We start from the raw sequence: 16324 nt of genomic DNA on the forward strand, positions 1-16324 counted from the left end.
ATGGAATGATTGAAACAAATATTAGGGAAGAGGTAATTATACTGGGAGGGTACTCTTAAACACCAATGTAGACAATTGCCAGTTTTCGTGCTATAAATCCTGTGTTTCTATAATTGTAGACATAAGCAACAATAAATTATATGGTATAAAGTTTGCTTTTTATTTCCTTTTAGAGTCAAGTGCAGAAAAATAAAAGAATATTGAAAGCTGCCAAAGATTTGCTTCCTGATACTTTCATTATTGAATATCGAGGAAAGTTCATGCTGCGGGAACAGTTTGAAGCAAATGGACATTTCTTCAAAAGGCAAGTTTAAAAAATTGAGTTCACTTATTTTTATAACCTTAAATTCTAAAGCTTTTAGAAATTTCATAATTGTCTAGATTTGGCTATCTGCCTTTGGTTTCAATTCTCCAAATCCTCTGGCTGAAGTTAATTCATGAAGTAATGTGTTTGAATTCTTCCCATTCAAGGACGTGAAAGGAGCCACAACTAATTGGCCTATTGAGCCTACTTTTTTCTCATAATCTGTGCAATCAACTTTATAATATTTTGTGCCTCATCCGTTTAATCTCTCAAAGCAAAAATCTACTAAATACCCCTTGGTCCCAAAAAAAATTCAGCAAAGGTCAAAATATTTTTCCATGTTCTAGACCTTGACATTTTTTTGCACAGCTTCATACCATAGAATTTTGATATGTAGCTGAACATAAATTGAAGACATTTGCATTTGAAAATATTCTGGGAGTATGAGGGAATAATATCTATGAATAATGTATCCAAGAGGTTTATTTGTAAATGAGAAAAGGAGAAAACTTTCAATCTTTTTTGTTGATCAGTTAAGGAGATATTCGGTTGCTTATCCTGTTCAGTCGGGTCTCATTTTCCTTGCCAACTCACAGTTCCTGCAATAAGCCACAATAAAAATTTTAACATTTAAACCTGCCAGGGCAAATGTAACCAAGGGTAGATGCCGTTAGATTCAAACTGTGGCTCAGGTCAAGTAAGTCAAAAGTGATTTCATTTATTAAGGTGAAAATATTTCCATAAGAATGAAGAAAACCATTGCAAACATCATCATTATTTTGATGATTTGCAGGACAGTGCCCTTTCTGTTACACAGTCAAGCGCAGAAATTAAGTTTAGTGTGTTGCATCAACAACAACTTGCATTTATATAGTACTTTTAATGTAATAAATGTTTAAGATGCTTTGCAAAAGCATATTAAGACAAAAACTGACACTTTTCCAAAGAAGGAAATGTTAGGATCACTGACCTAAAACTTGTTCAAAGAGGTAGGTTTTATAGAGGAGACAGATAGAGAAGTTTAGTAAGGAAATTCCAGACCTTAGGGCCCAGACAGCTAAAAATGTGACTACCTACCTATTCTGAGACAAAGGAATTGCGGAACAACCAAAAAGGTTATTTCATGCCAAGATTGCAAAATAAATGAGAAAATAATGTTTGTAGCTACTTATGGAAAAAGTTAATGAGGGAACTTGTTAAATTGTTGAAAGCAACAAACCTCTAGCAAAATTTCGAGCATTGTGTTACTTAAAATTTACTATTTTCCCTCTAGACCTTATCCCTTTGTGTTATTTTATTCAAACTTTCGTGGATTGGAAATGTGTGTTGATGCAAGAACATTTGGAAATGAAGCACGATTCATCAGACGATCTTGTATACCAAATTCGGAGGTGAGTTGTTCTTGATAAAACGTTTGTTATTAATTTGTGGTTGGATTTTGGTGAATCTCTGGAATTCTCTGACCGTTGAAGTGGTGGAGGCTGCCTCGCTAAATATTTTTAAGACGCGGGTTGATGGGTTTTTGATAAGAGAGGGGATTAAGGGTTATGGGGAGAGGGTGGGAAAGTGGAACTGAGCCACGACAGATCAGCCATGATCTTATTGAATGGCGGGGCAGGCTCGAAGGGCTAGATGGCCTACTCCTGCTCCTATTTCTTATGTTCTTATGTTATGTTCTTAAAATGTGCATGCTGTGATTTGGAGCTACTGCCCAGGACCTTCTACAGAGGTTCCCTGATCTGTTTGAACAAGGTCAGCAACTCTGTCTTTTTAGCTAATTAGATTGAAGAATTATTAATAAAATGTGCAGAGTCTGAACCTAGAGGTTAGATAGAACATTATTTTCAGAAAGTAAAATAACTTTAATATTGAAATAAGAGATAAAAAGAAAATACTTTTTAAAATCTTTTGTATTTTTACTTAATTAAATCGCCAACAATAATTAATCTGAAGAAATCAGACTCAATACTTACAAAAGCCAATTTTCAGTGCTGAAGAGATTGTTGATGGTCATTAAGACTTGGCACACCATTAGAATTTTGCTTACATTGGAATGATGAAACCATATCTATTTCTGATTAGTTTCTTGCACATTTATCATGTAAGTACAGCAAAGTCCTGCTATTTTATCTATTTCACTGGCAAGACATTGGTATAGTGCAACTACAGGAAGAACAGCAAAACCTGGACAGCAACATCCTTTGCCAGAAATCATTGTCTGATTTATACTTCAGTAATAGTAATACTGATGGCCTCACCAATATTTTTATTGCAAAACTCAGGCCAATTTATTTTTCTGTATTGATTTTATGCAATTGTAGGTTCGACATGTTATTGAAGATGGTATGATTCACCTTCATATCTGCTCCACCAGAAGCATTCCAAAGGGAGCGGAAATTACCATTGGATTTGACTTTGATTATGGGAACTGGTAAGTATATGTTCTCTAGTTTAGGTACTGCATACATATAGCTAAACTTGCTATTAACTTGCAGAAGTATGAAGTAGTTTTCATCAGGTTCAATTTGAAAGTATTTTCTAACCCTAACTGCAGCAGTTTGAAAAATTAAACCAAGACACATGACCTGCAGTGGCATCAGTATGAGTACATTGCATTGCCAGTTTTTCTTTGCAAGTTGTCTTGCATATTGCTTCTATATCAACATTTAAAAGTGTCATTAGCTAAAAATAATATTCAACATATTTCTTAGAATATTAAGCAAGGTTTCCTAGCAGTTAATTTTTTTTATATATTAAGTGTAAAGTTAGTGGCTGTTTGGGAGGTAAAGACAATATTCTCTGGTTGGTGGGATATAATAAGTGATGGACCCCAGAGATGTGGTTCTGAGCCTTGGTTTTTTACTGTATATCTATATCAATGACTTGGATGAAGAATCAGAGCAATGTACGTCCAAGTTGTAAATAACGCAAAGCTAGCAATTAGAATAAGTCATACAAATGGGAGTAGAGCGTTACTAAGGTACACAGATTGAGTGAGTGACAAAACTGTGGCAGGTCGAGTTTGATGTGGAAAAGGTATGAAATAATCCACTTTGAATCAAAGAAGGATACATAAGAATATTTTCTTAATAAGAGACTATAAACTGGAGCAGCAATTAAATTTGGGTGTTACGGTGTACATACTATTAAGCATTACTAATTGCAATTTTACTGTGTGCAATTCTTAATCAAAAAGACTCATGGAATGTTGGTCTTCAGCTCCAGGGCATTGGATTACAATGGAGGGTCGTTAGTTGTAGTTGGTTAAAACCATCTAGAACACTGCATTCAGTTTTAGGCACTGTGCCTCAAGAAGGATACATTTGGCCTGGTCAGAGTCTGGCGCAGATTCAGTAGAACTATATCAGGGCTTAAAGAACTAACCTATACGGGTCAGTTGCATAAACATGGCTTATATTACCGTACAAGGTGATTTATTTGAGCTGTTTAAAATGATAAATAAAATAAATAAACTATTTCCTTAGTTACATGGATCAGAACAAGGGGTGCAAACTTAAAATTAAAGCTAGGCCTTTTAGAAGTCAAATCAAAAAACACTTTTTTTTACACAAAGAGTAGAGGAAATGGAATCCCATACTTGTCAGCCCATGGTGTGGTGCTGAGTAATTGAGATCTTCAAGCCTGAGATTGAAAGATTTTTTTAATTAAGATCACGGCTATCAAGGTATAAGGAATAAAGGCAGTTAAATGGAGTTGAGGTTCATGTTAGCCATGATCTAACTGAATGCTAGAACAATTCTGAGAACTGAAATGTCCACTGCTTATTCTATGGTAACAGTATCAAAAGCAAAATATCTACTCATTTCATTAGGAGAGCAAACCAAGGGACCTGAAGAGGCAGAAATAAAGGGATAACACAATTACCATAGATGTTAACATATTAGCCAACCGTTGAAGCCTCAAAATCACTCCAAAAATGAGATTGACTTACTTGCCACATATAAAAATGAATTGTGGATGCTTGCTATTTTGAAATGCCATTGGCATCTGATACGAAGAGTGAGTGTGCTCTAAACTGCTGCCCATCTTAGCTACTGTATTGTTTATTGCCTATTTGTACCTTATAACTAAGTGCAAGGGATCCAATAAGTAAAACTTGCATTTGTGGGGTGAAAAATTGAGACTGACTACTAATGCAAGTGCAGCATGTTGCAGCTGAACGTGGGATCAGAAAATAAGTTATTTTAAACATTGGATCAACTTGTATGCCATGATTTATGGTAAAGAAGTCAGTAGTTCTTAGGAAAAGAAAGTACATTTAGAGACAGCAATTCAGTGAAAAGGATCAAAAATACTCATTATACCAATCTTTAACTTGTCTCACAGCAACTTCTCTAAAGAGCATTTGGAAGTATTTGCTATTCAACAAATATGATAGCACCTCAAGTCATTGTCATAGCAACTTTTTCTTAATTTTCTTAATTTTCTTTGTGCCAGGAAAGAGAATGTTTGATTGGAACTATATGGTCAGATTGCAGAGAGGTTGGAGAGATGTGTGAAAGGTGCAATACCTTTTGTTGGACAAATTGAATGGAAGAAACCTCCTTTGCATGCGTAGTTTCCTCTGAAACCAAGAGGATCTTTTTATTTCTTCTTCACGTAAATGTATTGCTCTAGCATCCCTAAGTACTAAACCCCGAAAGTCACTAATTCTACTTACAATTTAGTTGCCCATATGAGTATTGATATTATGGTCTAACCCATCTATGTCCCAGTGCCGCTACCCTTTCTGGTTGAAAATTGTGGATGTAAATGGAAGGAGGGGGTTGTCAAAAAAAAAGGAAAGGGTGGAAAAACACATTAAAGTTGAAAGAAAATAGTGTAATGGAATAAGAAATAAAGGACAGTCATAGAAGTAAAGCAATGAGAAAACAAGTGTTGGGTATAAAGGGATTGAGAGAAGAAGTGTCAGTGTAAATGAAAAGTGAGACACAGGTGAAGAAAGTGAAAAGCAATAGAGTCAGAAGGAGGTATGAGAGCAAGGGACAGAGAAAAGGATTCTGAAGCAAAGGAGCCAGGACGGGGGCAGAAACAGACAGAATCCTAGAGGTTAAGAGAATGAAGTGGGAGAGAAGGAGTCAAGGGACTGGGGGAAGTGGAAGAGGAAGACAGAAGCAAAGTTGATAATAGAGAGCCAGCAAAGAAGGCAAGGGAGAGACATTGAAACATCGGTGGACAGAGAGAAAAGCTTCAGTGCACATTTGCAAGTAGCATTGACCAAAATGTAACTACATAAATGTCTGATCAGAAGTTGGTGAAATCCTTTTCAGTTCTTTCCCAATCAACACGTTAGTTGCATTGTTAAAAGTTGCCACATAGATTTGATATTTGTTTGTGAATGATGGCCTCTTTTTAAATAGAACAGCTGAAAGTGCCTTCTTCTTAAGGCAGATGAGATTATGATCTTCTGTTCTTCCACACAGCAAATACAAAGTGGATTGTGCATGTCTAAAGGGCAATCCAGATTGTCCAGTTCTCAAACAAAACTTGGAACCAACTGAAAACATCAGCACTGGATATGAAACAAGAAGGAAAAAAGGAAAGAAGGAAAAGGACAGCATGAAAGATAAGGATGCTCAAAATCAAAATGTATCTTCAGATACTGAAGGAACAGCCACCAAAACTAAAGGACTGGATAATAAACAGAGAAAATTGTCTCCTCTCAGGGTATCCCTGTCTAACAACCAGGTAAAATGTAGTAGCATTTGATTCAGGAAATAATCTTTACTTGACAGCCAGCTATGTACCCCTGTAGCGTCTGATCTAGCGAGAACATAGCTCTCCATCATCTGTAGAGAGAGTAGTGCAGATCATGTAAAGCAGTCATTTCCATCTTGCAGGAGCCAGATATAATTGAGGAAATAGAAGAAAAACCTCCAGTTAGCAATGAAGTAGAGATGGAATCTGAGGAGCAGATTGCAGAGAGAAAAAGAAAGATGGTAAGTTGACAGGCAAATAGCTGCTTCATGCTATCACTAGACTTCAGGCACAGTGATAACAGCTTTAAACGAATGCTATTTATTGCTGCTTTAGACATTAGGTCTCCATTTGTATAGTTGTGTAAGTATTTTATATTTGCGTGATGAGTTCCCTCTTAAGAGTCACTAGTCAGGTTTTAGTACCTAAAGATGTTGCATCTGTTTTTAGACCAATGCTGTAGTTTTTGCGTTCATGTAGTAATCCAGTTTGCCTTGCTATGCTGCTTCTTGTGAAAGCTTATATTGTTTTTTATTTAGCTGTCTTGATTTTTTTTTGAAATATGTGCTTTCAGTAATTATCATGTCAAGTTAATAGTTAACTGAAAAAGAGCAGTCAATCCTAATTTGGCCGAGGATTTGAGCTCTTCAACAGCATTTATCACATTGCCAAGAGAATGTGGTAATTTATTCTATAATCTTCACCCACCTTCTCCATTCAATTTTTCCCTTTCCTCCTGCCTGGCTATCATAGTTGTCCATGTTTGTGACAACATAGCTCATTGTTGCTTCTTAACATTCCACTGAGGAAAATAAGAGGACTCTAATATGGTGAGAGTATTTCTTGATAGTGCATTGAAAATAATATATTATCCAATGTAATGAGTTCCACGTAGCACACTCTAGTATTCTTTAATTGGGGAGCATGGGCAATTAAAGTTGAATCCATTATGTTAAGTGGGAAAGATGAGAGTGGAAACAGATTGGGTATTTTTACTTGATGATGTTATGCGTCTTCTGATATGGTGTCCTCACTACAGGCACTGGTGTTGTGGAGTTGAAATAGTTTCTGACCCAACTGATACAATTATGTACAGTTGGAAAAACCTGATCTTATGCAAGGAAATAAGGCTGTTCTAATGAACAAGGAAAAGACTAAATATATGTCAAGTGGGGGCTTTTGGGGCCCTGAACATGTCAGTGATTGGAATAGTTGCTGTGCTTTTGTACCTGTCTAGCCTAATAAATACAGTTAGGAAGAGTGATTTGCTGTCATTTGATTACTTAATGTCTAATTATATCAATGTGTTCACTACCCTTGTTCTCAATTTTATTCTTCTTGCAAGTACAGATTAAATATGTATAGATGTAAGATTTTGTAAATTAATTTATTTTGACATTTTTTAATTTGCTTATTTTAAACAATCATGCCCAACGTAATAATGATACACAAGTTTTGTACAAGGGCCTGCTCAAATTCAGGTTATAGTCAATTGACAATATTAAAAACTGAAGGGACATAGAATTTGAGTCCCAAAAGATGAACACTCGAAAGTTATTATTTCATCAAAGTGACCCCAAATCTGAACTTCAACACAAATTTTGACGGTAGAGTACAGTTTATTGCATCTGTTATATGTAGCTAAAGGTATGTTGGTTTTAGCTAAAGTTACAGATATTACTTCCTGCGTCTTTCAAGATGTGACACACTCATGGTTGAGGTGCGTAGAAAATTTGATAGTTGTCCTCATTATATTTAATGTTGGTATGCCACTTGTATTGCCACCAGCATGGAATAGTAATGGATGCAGTCTAGTTGCATGTGAATATAAACTCCCCTGAAAAACCTTGAAAGTGGTTAGAAAACTTGTTTGAGTTCTTTTGCAAGCATAAACCATGTTACAATTTTCCTCAAAAATCCCTCACGTGCATTTGATCTCACCTGTGAAACATGGGATAAAGTAAGAATTGTTCACAGCATGCCGGGGATGTATCTGCTACCATTTTCACGTGGTGAACGCAGATAGATGGGAAACTTTTTATGAATAATATACAAGCACAGAAACTTAATTGACATATTTAAATCAGGCTCTGACAATGCAATTGAGAGCCTGATTTAAAATTCACTGCTGCTATGCAAATTTCCCAGGGATCAGGAAAGCTTATGGCATTTGTTTACAGTGCTTAGATTCCCCTTATAATTTAAGGCTCTTACTTATGTCACTCAAAAAAATCTGAACTGACTGCTTATTTATCTACTTAAGTGTGGATTTGTGTTTATGAGCCATTGAGGATAATGCTTTATAAATGGTTTAAATTATATTCATAAAGCATTTTTATGAATCAAAAATACAAGAAATTGCAGTTACTGTAATATTTCAGCAAGCCATCTTAACTTGGTGTACTTTTACTGAAATATTTGAAGTTCATACTGCTTTACTACATCTATTTTAACAGACCAGAGAAGAACGGAAAATGGAAGCGATTATGCAAGCTTTCGCAAAGATGGAGAAGAGGGAGAAAAGAAGAGAACAGGCTTTAGAACGAATCAGCACAGCTAAGGATGTCAAAGTGGAGAGCAAAGATATACAAGCGGTGACTGTCACAGATTCCACACAAGTATGTATTACCATAATTTCCTCAAACCAAAGAAAACTTGATGAGGGGAATTTCCTTCCTGCAAATTCATGCTTCATTGCTTGATTTGTCATCAATTGCATCATCCTTTCTTCAGGACTGAGAATGATAGATTTCTACATGTTAAAAACATCAAGGGATATGGGGATAATGTTGTTTCATTATCCTTTACATCAGTGGATATGAGGATAGTGCAGGAAAATGGTATTGGAAGTAGAAGATCAGCCATGACCTCCTTGAGTGGTAGAGTGGGCTCAAAGGGCTGAATGGCCTACTCCTGCTCCTATTTCTTATGTTCAGGATAATACGGTATTAGAGTGCATGAGCTAGGAAAAAAATTGTTTACTCTTAAGCTTGTAACCTTTGGTGTCTGTACTATCTTATCAAAAGTTGTTTCTATGTTAGTTATTTTTATAATTCTTGGAGACTAATCCGATTCTTATAATTCCTTCAAGATAATGGCATGAGCATGATAATTTTGCAAGCCATTCCCTACTGTGTTGTTTTCCTCCAACTTGTCGTTGGTCTACCAGTGACCGCCTTGTTTTGAAATTTCTATTTCTTTAATTGCACCCTCTTTGACCCTTCCCCGCCAGAAATGCAATTTCTCTGTGAGATAGTTGATTAGGCTTGTCCAGTCGGTAGTCCACAGAGCCATTGTTTAAAAATGCCCATAAAACAAGTAACTAAAATTCAAGATTTTGCTGGGAGCAGCTCCTCCAATCACAGGCTGTTCCTTTCTTACATTTGCTGCTCATAGGCTATCTCGTGATACTTTCAGCAGCAAGTAAGAGTGTGCTGAGGGCAGTCGGTCCCAGGGCTGTAAAGGTGCAGCAGGGCCTGGGGCATGTGGGAAACTGTATGGTTATGAGAGACTGACTGAGTGAGAGTTTGGGTGTAAGAGGGAAGGAGGGAGAGAGTGCGTGGGTGCAAGGAAGGGAGGGAGTGAGTTTGTTGGTGTTAGGAAGGGAGAGAGTGTGCAAGTGTAAAAGGGAGGGAGGGAGTATGTGAGTGTGTGGGTGAAAAAGAGGGACAGAGAGAGTGCATAGGTATAAAAGAGCAGGGAGGGAATGTGTGGGTGTAAGAGAGGGATGGAGAGAGTGCATAGGTGTAAAAGGGAGGGGGAGGGAGTGTGTGTGTAGAAGGATGGTGGGAGTGCATAGATGTAAAAGGGAAGGAGTGTATGAGGGAGGGAGAGTGTGTATAGGTGTAAAAGAGGAAGGGGGACTATTGGTGTAAGAGAGCGAGAGTTTGTGGGTGAAGACGGAGGGAGTGAGTGCAAGTGTAAGAGGGAGGGGATGTGTTGGTGAAAGAGGGATTGAGAGGGTGTGTAGATGTAAAAGAGGGATGGACAGGAAGAGAGTTTTTGGGAGTAAAAGAGGGAGAGAGAAAGCGTATGGGTGTTAGGGGGAGAGAGTGTAGATGTAAAAGAGGAAGAGAGACATAAAATGGCCCACTGTGATGGGTGTTAGAGAGGTTGAGCGAGTATGTGTGTTGGAGAGAGTGGGTGAGAGTGAGGGGGAGAGAATGGATGAGTACATGTGTCAATTTCTTTGCTAAGTACATTTTTTAAGTTGTGGAGCTTAAAAGAAGGGTTAGAAAACACCCAGTAAATCTATGAAAAGGAAAAAGGTATTATCTGAGCAAACCATACAAGAACTCCAAAGAGGCCAAGAACTTTCCAGAAGTCCCAAAAAGCCTGACATGGTGTCTGAACTTTAACAGCTGGTGGTAGTGTGGTGCAAGCTGCTGACTGAATAAAGAACAGCTCTTTGATAAAATCTAAAATACAAAAACATCGCAAAAAGAAAATGAAGTAAGATTGAGAAAGTGTTTGCATGAAAGCTTAATTTTAAGATTTAAAGTATAAAATTCAAGCTGAATACATGTCTTCAAAAATGCATAATAACTGGGAGTCATCAGTAAACCAAACTGCTTGAAACCTGAATAAACACATTTTTGAGGTGTCATAAAGATACTGGGGGCAATAGCAACTCTGGAATTCCATTGTTGATAAATCGGAACAGGAGTTGGGAATGCTCAACCATAAGTACAGCTGAACATAACATCTGGCAGAAAATACACTCAGAGGTTGTAGCCCTGAAAGACTCTTTGAGGAACCAATACATGTTCCTGGGAAGCATAAGTTTAAAAAGTTGAATATTCAGAAAAGGCTGCATTCGAACTGTCAGCAGTAAGAAAGTAATGCACTGAAATGCAAGGTGAGAAAGGTAGGGCTGAACAAGAAAGAATAAAGTTGAAAGAATAACCAACTGCCTTTCAGGATTAAATTTAGAAGCAGCGTGAAGGAATGAAGACTACTTTGAACAGTAGAATGAAGGAACAGGAGAAAAAGACACAATAATTGCAATTTGCAAAGAGAATGAAAACCTGCTAAAAGACCGTCACAAGCTACAAGGATCCTTCAGGTCAAAGATTGTAATTTCCAGAGAAACAATGTTACTGCGAAGAATCTGAAGAACCAGTTGGCAGAGGAGACTCAGGAATGTTCTATATTCCAGGTGGAAGCCACGAGTTGAAGAAAGAGACCTCAGAGCTGAAGAAAATGATTGGACATTTGGAAGAAATATACAAAGAGATGAAAATCGAGAACCTAGAAGGACAAATGCAATTATAACGTTTCACAAAAGAGCACGAAAAGTCTTGGAGTCAATTGGCTTTAAAGCAATTACAGACCGTGAGCTCTGCTAAAGAAGAATTGATAGGCAACTTTCACATACAAAAGATGAGTTTGTAAAGGAAAATGATAAATGACAATGATAACGTCACACAGGAAGTAGAATACTTGAAAGAGGACTGGAAATGATTAAATGACTAACATGTAGAGGCACATTCATCAGAAGTTGATTTCCAATAAAATTTGATGAACATCAAGCATTGGCGGTCTCTAGTAGGCATCATTCAAAATGTCTGGAACAGGAGAAAGAATTGCTGACACATCAGAACAGCTGCTTGAAAGCAGAACTAACAACTAAAGGTGTGCAGGTTAGATGGATTGGTTATGCTAAACTGCCCCTTAGTGTCCCAAGATGTGTAAATTAGGGGGATTAATGAGATAAATGCATGTGGTTAAGGGAATGGAATGAGGGTGGGCCTGGATGTGATGCTCTGTCGGAAAGTCAATGCAGACTCAGTGGACCAAATGTTGGCCTCCTGCTCTGTAGCAATTCTGTGATTAACTTTTTGAACTTCTGTCCAATCTGAAGGAAGTGAAGGTTGATGTACACAATACAGAATAGCAGATCCAAACTTTGAAAGCTGATACGAGAAGTTCTATGAAACATTCATAATATAACAAATTAATTGAAAGAGTCCAAGGAGATGTCAATGACCATGGAAGAATAGCCAGCTGAAGTTGCCACACTTTTAAAGAGTTCCTCAGTTAACTTCAAAACAGAGTTGTTGCTGAGCTAAGTGAAAAGATTAATAAGCTTGAAAAACAACTGGGAAAGGACTTATTTGGGTAAAATTATGAAACAAGTGTGAATTCACACACACATTGCAACGACCTACACGATGATAGAAAAAATGACAAGGGGACGTGCACAATGTTCGTCTGTCCTGCAAAAATAAGTTGGCTAACTGTCACCAACCAGTGCAACTGCAGAACTAATCAAGTGTGATTCAACATAAAAGATTAGAAGAAAAGGATGAAATCATAACCCAGTTCTAGAACAATCTCCATACTTACAGAAATAATCAGCAGCAAAAGAGTACTATTCCTCCCAACAGTAATGCAAACTAAGATATGGAAGGGTTTTAAGGTCTCCAGACCACTTGAACTTTTTAATTCAAGAACTTGATGGGGGGGGGGGTGGAATGGGATAGTGATAATATCGTAATGGCCATATAAATGTAGGACAGTAATAACAATGTAAGATATAAGGTAAAATCACTTAAAATACATTGGAAAAGGACTTGAAGTAGGTGTAGTATATGGGTCTGGCACATATAAGGCTAATGCGGTACTGAGTCCAATACTACTCTCACACTCAATGATGCAAGAGAGTAAATGAACTGCATTCAAAGTCAATCAAGTTTTGGACAGAGCTGTATGTAATGGCAAGCATGGAGACCGCTCCTAGTTTGTACCCTTTACTGTATATTTGTAAATAGTGTAGACTTACAGTTAACTTGAATATAATTATGAAGATTTCTTCAAACCTACCGACTCTAACCAACACCCTACAACAAAGCTCAGATTCCACAATTACACAGAGCACAAATGTGAGAAAAGGGCAGTGGGGGGAGTGACAGGGATTCTAATGCATGGGATGAGCTTGAGCACATTTGCAAGGAAATGGGAAGATGATCTGGGAGTACAAGAGACTGATGGGATTCTACACAATGAAATAGAAAACAAATAGAATACCTTTCATAACCTCAGAATATTAAACTATGGTTGAAGTGTTGTCACTATGGTAATGCAGGAAATTATAGATGAAATGTTTACAGAATCATTGGTGATGAGAGTCAGCACAACAGCTGAAAAGCATAAGCAATGTTAAAAATTGTTGGTCAAGCAAGTGCCACAATACAACAGATTAAAGTTAGAAAGAAAGAGATCTAAAGCAAGCTATTAAACCATAAGGGATAACAAAGGGACTGAAAGAAACAGGTTTTGAGAAACAATGATAAGTAACAGTTGCTAGAAGAAGCATTAAACTTCATGGAGCAACTTTAATAGCAGACTGTTATATGGATTACAAGCAGTTAGGCGTGGCTGAAATCATGTTGAGAGAGGTTCCCCTGACTCTTCTGGTGGCACTAACGATGTGTTCCGAAGCAGCCAAGGCATTCGTTTAGGAACAACACAGCTACCAATTATCTTTGGTTCACTTGCAGACACTGCGAATTGAATTTTTGCATCTCCAGACACACTACTGGAACCATCCAAAAACCTATAGGAGTAAGACTCTATCCTCTCTTCTGCTCAAAAACCATTGAGAATCACATCCTTTTAGAAACTGATTTCAAAGTGGGCATCAGTGTTTCTGATAATAGATTTAAATTGTATGTTCACATTTGCTCCCTTTGCAAAGGATTTGCTCTTAAATTGTCTTGTCAAATATCCCATGTAGACTTGAATTTTTTTTGTGGAAGCACTGGCAGTTGAGGGGAGATGTCTGCTAGAACAAGGCCTTTTGGTCAATATCTTTCTGGGGTCTCAAAACTTAAACAATTACAACTTGGAACTGTATCAGGATGACATGCCCTTGTAGGAGTACTCAACAGAAGCAATTCAGATGTAAATCTTTTGTTAAATTAGTGAACCAGAACTTGCTGGTAGAATTAATTATGTAGTAATGACTCACATTGTTAGTTGACCAGCAAATTCAGGGGATTAAGATAAAAGCAAAATACTGCTGTTGCTGGTAACCTAACATTAGGACAGAAATTGCTGGAAATATTTAGCAGGCCTGGCAACATTTGTGGAGCAAGAAACAGATAACATTGCAGGTCTGTGAACTTTTATCAGAACACTGGATTAAGAGATCAATTGTGAACCTTTAGAACTTCTGATTAATGTCACTCTACTGTTTGATTCACACAAGCAACATCTTGCCCTGAGCTTCCTTGTTTTAAAAAATTTTGATTTGCAATTAATTTTCCATTACACTCATCAATTTTCCATTGTACTCACCACTGAAGGTTAATTGAGTGTATAATGCAATGCCAATCAACCTCTCAGAATGCAAACAATTTGAAATTGTTTCAAATTTGAGGCACAGCCTCAAAATAAGGGGGGGGGGGGGGGTCAGTTTCGAACAGAGTTGAAGAGGAACTTCTCCTCTCAGAGGGTGGTGAATCTCTGGAATTCTCTGCCTATTGAAGTGGTGGAGGCTACCTCATTGGATATGGTTAAGTCACGGGTAGATAGATTTCTGATCGATCAGGGAATTAAGGGTTATGGGGAGCGGGTGGGTAAGTGGAACTGATCCACATCAGAATAGCCATGATCTTATTGGATGGCGGGGCAGGCTCGAAAGGCTAGATGGCCTATTCCTGCTCCTATTTCTTATGTTCTTATGTAAATGTTTAATCTTATTCCCGTTCTCAAATCCCATGGTAGAGATTTTTAAAAGGTCAAGTTTTTTTTTAATCCTTTTGCTTTTTCTTTGTTTACCTTTTCTCTGTTAATCAGTTTTTCTTCCCCTCTGTATTTTGAAGCTGATTGGTGTCTAATTTATCTTCCTTTTCTGTTTCTCTTGAAATCATTGGAGATGCACTGTTGGCCCTGTCATTAACTAAGGTCACAAACACCTTGTTGCCCTCAACACTGTTTCCAGCTTGTACTTAAACATATAAGAGTGCAAAGAAATTTGATCTGCCAATGGCAGAAAAAGTCTTAATTGATAGTATATGCTGCAGGATGTTGTTTCCCACAAAATCCAGCCCAGTATTACCTTGAGTAAAACTTAATAAAAGCAATGTGTACTTACTGGTTTTTTGCCTTACTGTTAAATTTCAGGAAAATTTACTCACTCAACTCAACCAGAGATGCATGGTAAATTTAATTACTATATCATCAAGATGTTCATATTTCTTCCAGGAATCAGTAAAAGAAGAAGTTTTAAGCAAGCCAAATCCTGCCAGAGTAAACAGAGCAAAACAGAGGAAAAGCTTCTCCCGCAGTAGGACTCACATAGGACAGCAACGTCGGAGGCACAGAACTGTCAGTACCTGCTCTGATATTCCTCCATCTTCTCCAGAAGTCGATGTCTCGGGTAACCAACAGAATGAAGTTGAAAATTCTTTTCCTGAAACAATGCCTCGGTCATGTGATGCTAATACGGAGGATGAGACTATCGAAGTGGAACCAACAGCAGCAGTAGAAACCACCACAGTGACAGAAGAATCAACAGGAACACCTTCACCAACTTTCAATAAAACAGCATCTAAGTATCCCAAAACAAAAAAGGTGTGCATCTATTTGATTGATGTATTTGTCTACCTTATTAAAATTTGTGTACTTCTGTTCCTTATCATCAAATGTTTGTAAAGTCTCCAGCATTGGTAATGTGATCACATAGTTCATGATTCATTGCTTAACCATTTGTTTCAATTAACATTAGGTCTTATGAGGAAAGGTTGAGGGAGCTAGGGCTTTTCTCTTTAGAGTGGAGGAGGATGAGAGGCGACTTAATAGAGGTTTATAAGATGATGAGGGGAATAGATAGAGTGGACGTCCAGAGACTATTTCCTTGGGTGGATATAGCTGTTATTAGGGGGCATAACTACGGTGGGAGATATAGAACATAGAACGTTACAGCGCAGAACAGGCCCGAGGGATGTCCGAGGTAGGTTCTTTACTCAGATAGTAATTGGGGTGTGGAATGGACTGCCTGCTGTGATAGTGGAGCCGGACACTTTAGGAACTTTCAGGTGGTTATTGGTTAGGCGCATGGAGCACTCCAGAATGATAGGGAGTGGGATAGTTTGATCTTGGTTTCAGATAAAGCTCAGCACAACATCGAGGGCCGAAGGGCCTGTACTGTTCTATGTCTATGTAACATGCCAATGTTTCATTTATTTTGAACTATATTTGCCTATATTTACGAAAATCTACTTCCTATTTTTAGTTGCCTGATTTACAAGGTAAAATTTAGTACTTCTTTGGTTTTTTTGATATGTTTCGCTCCTG

General features: G+C 37.6%; 1 protein-coding gene across 5 annotated transcripts in view; it reads left to right on the top strand.

Moving 5' to 3' along the window:
- Window positions 1-16324, top strand: part of kmt2e (lysine (K)-specific methyltransferase 2E) — a 107420-nt gene that overhangs the window by 71352 nt on the left and 19744 nt on the right. For 4 of the 5 annotated variants that reach the window (XM_080207486.1, XM_080207488.1, XM_080207487.1 and 1 more), the window contains 7 exons: window positions 174-304; window positions 1578-1695; window positions 2626-2735; window positions 5749-6013; window positions 6166-6264; window positions 8479-8640; window positions 15233-15601. In XM_080207486.1, coding sequence (XP_080063612.1) covers window positions 174-304; window positions 1578-1695; window positions 2626-2735; window positions 5749-6013; window positions 6166-6264; window positions 8479-8640; window positions 15233-15601 — 1254 coding nt within the window. The remainder of the gene's footprint in view (window positions 1-173; window positions 305-1577; window positions 1696-2625; window positions 2736-5748; window positions 6014-6165; window positions 6265-8478; window positions 8641-15232; window positions 15602-16324) is intronic. The other variant, XM_080207489.1, reaches the window with a different exon arrangement.

This window comes from Carcharhinus amblyrhynchos, chromosome 19, assembly GCF_965287045.1.
Source record: "Carcharhinus amblyrhynchos chromosome 19, sCarAmb.v2.hapA, whole genome shotgun sequence".
Lineage (NCBI taxonomy): Eukaryota > Metazoa > Chordata > Chondrichthyes > Carcharhiniformes > Carcharhinidae > Carcharhinus > Carcharhinus amblyrhynchos.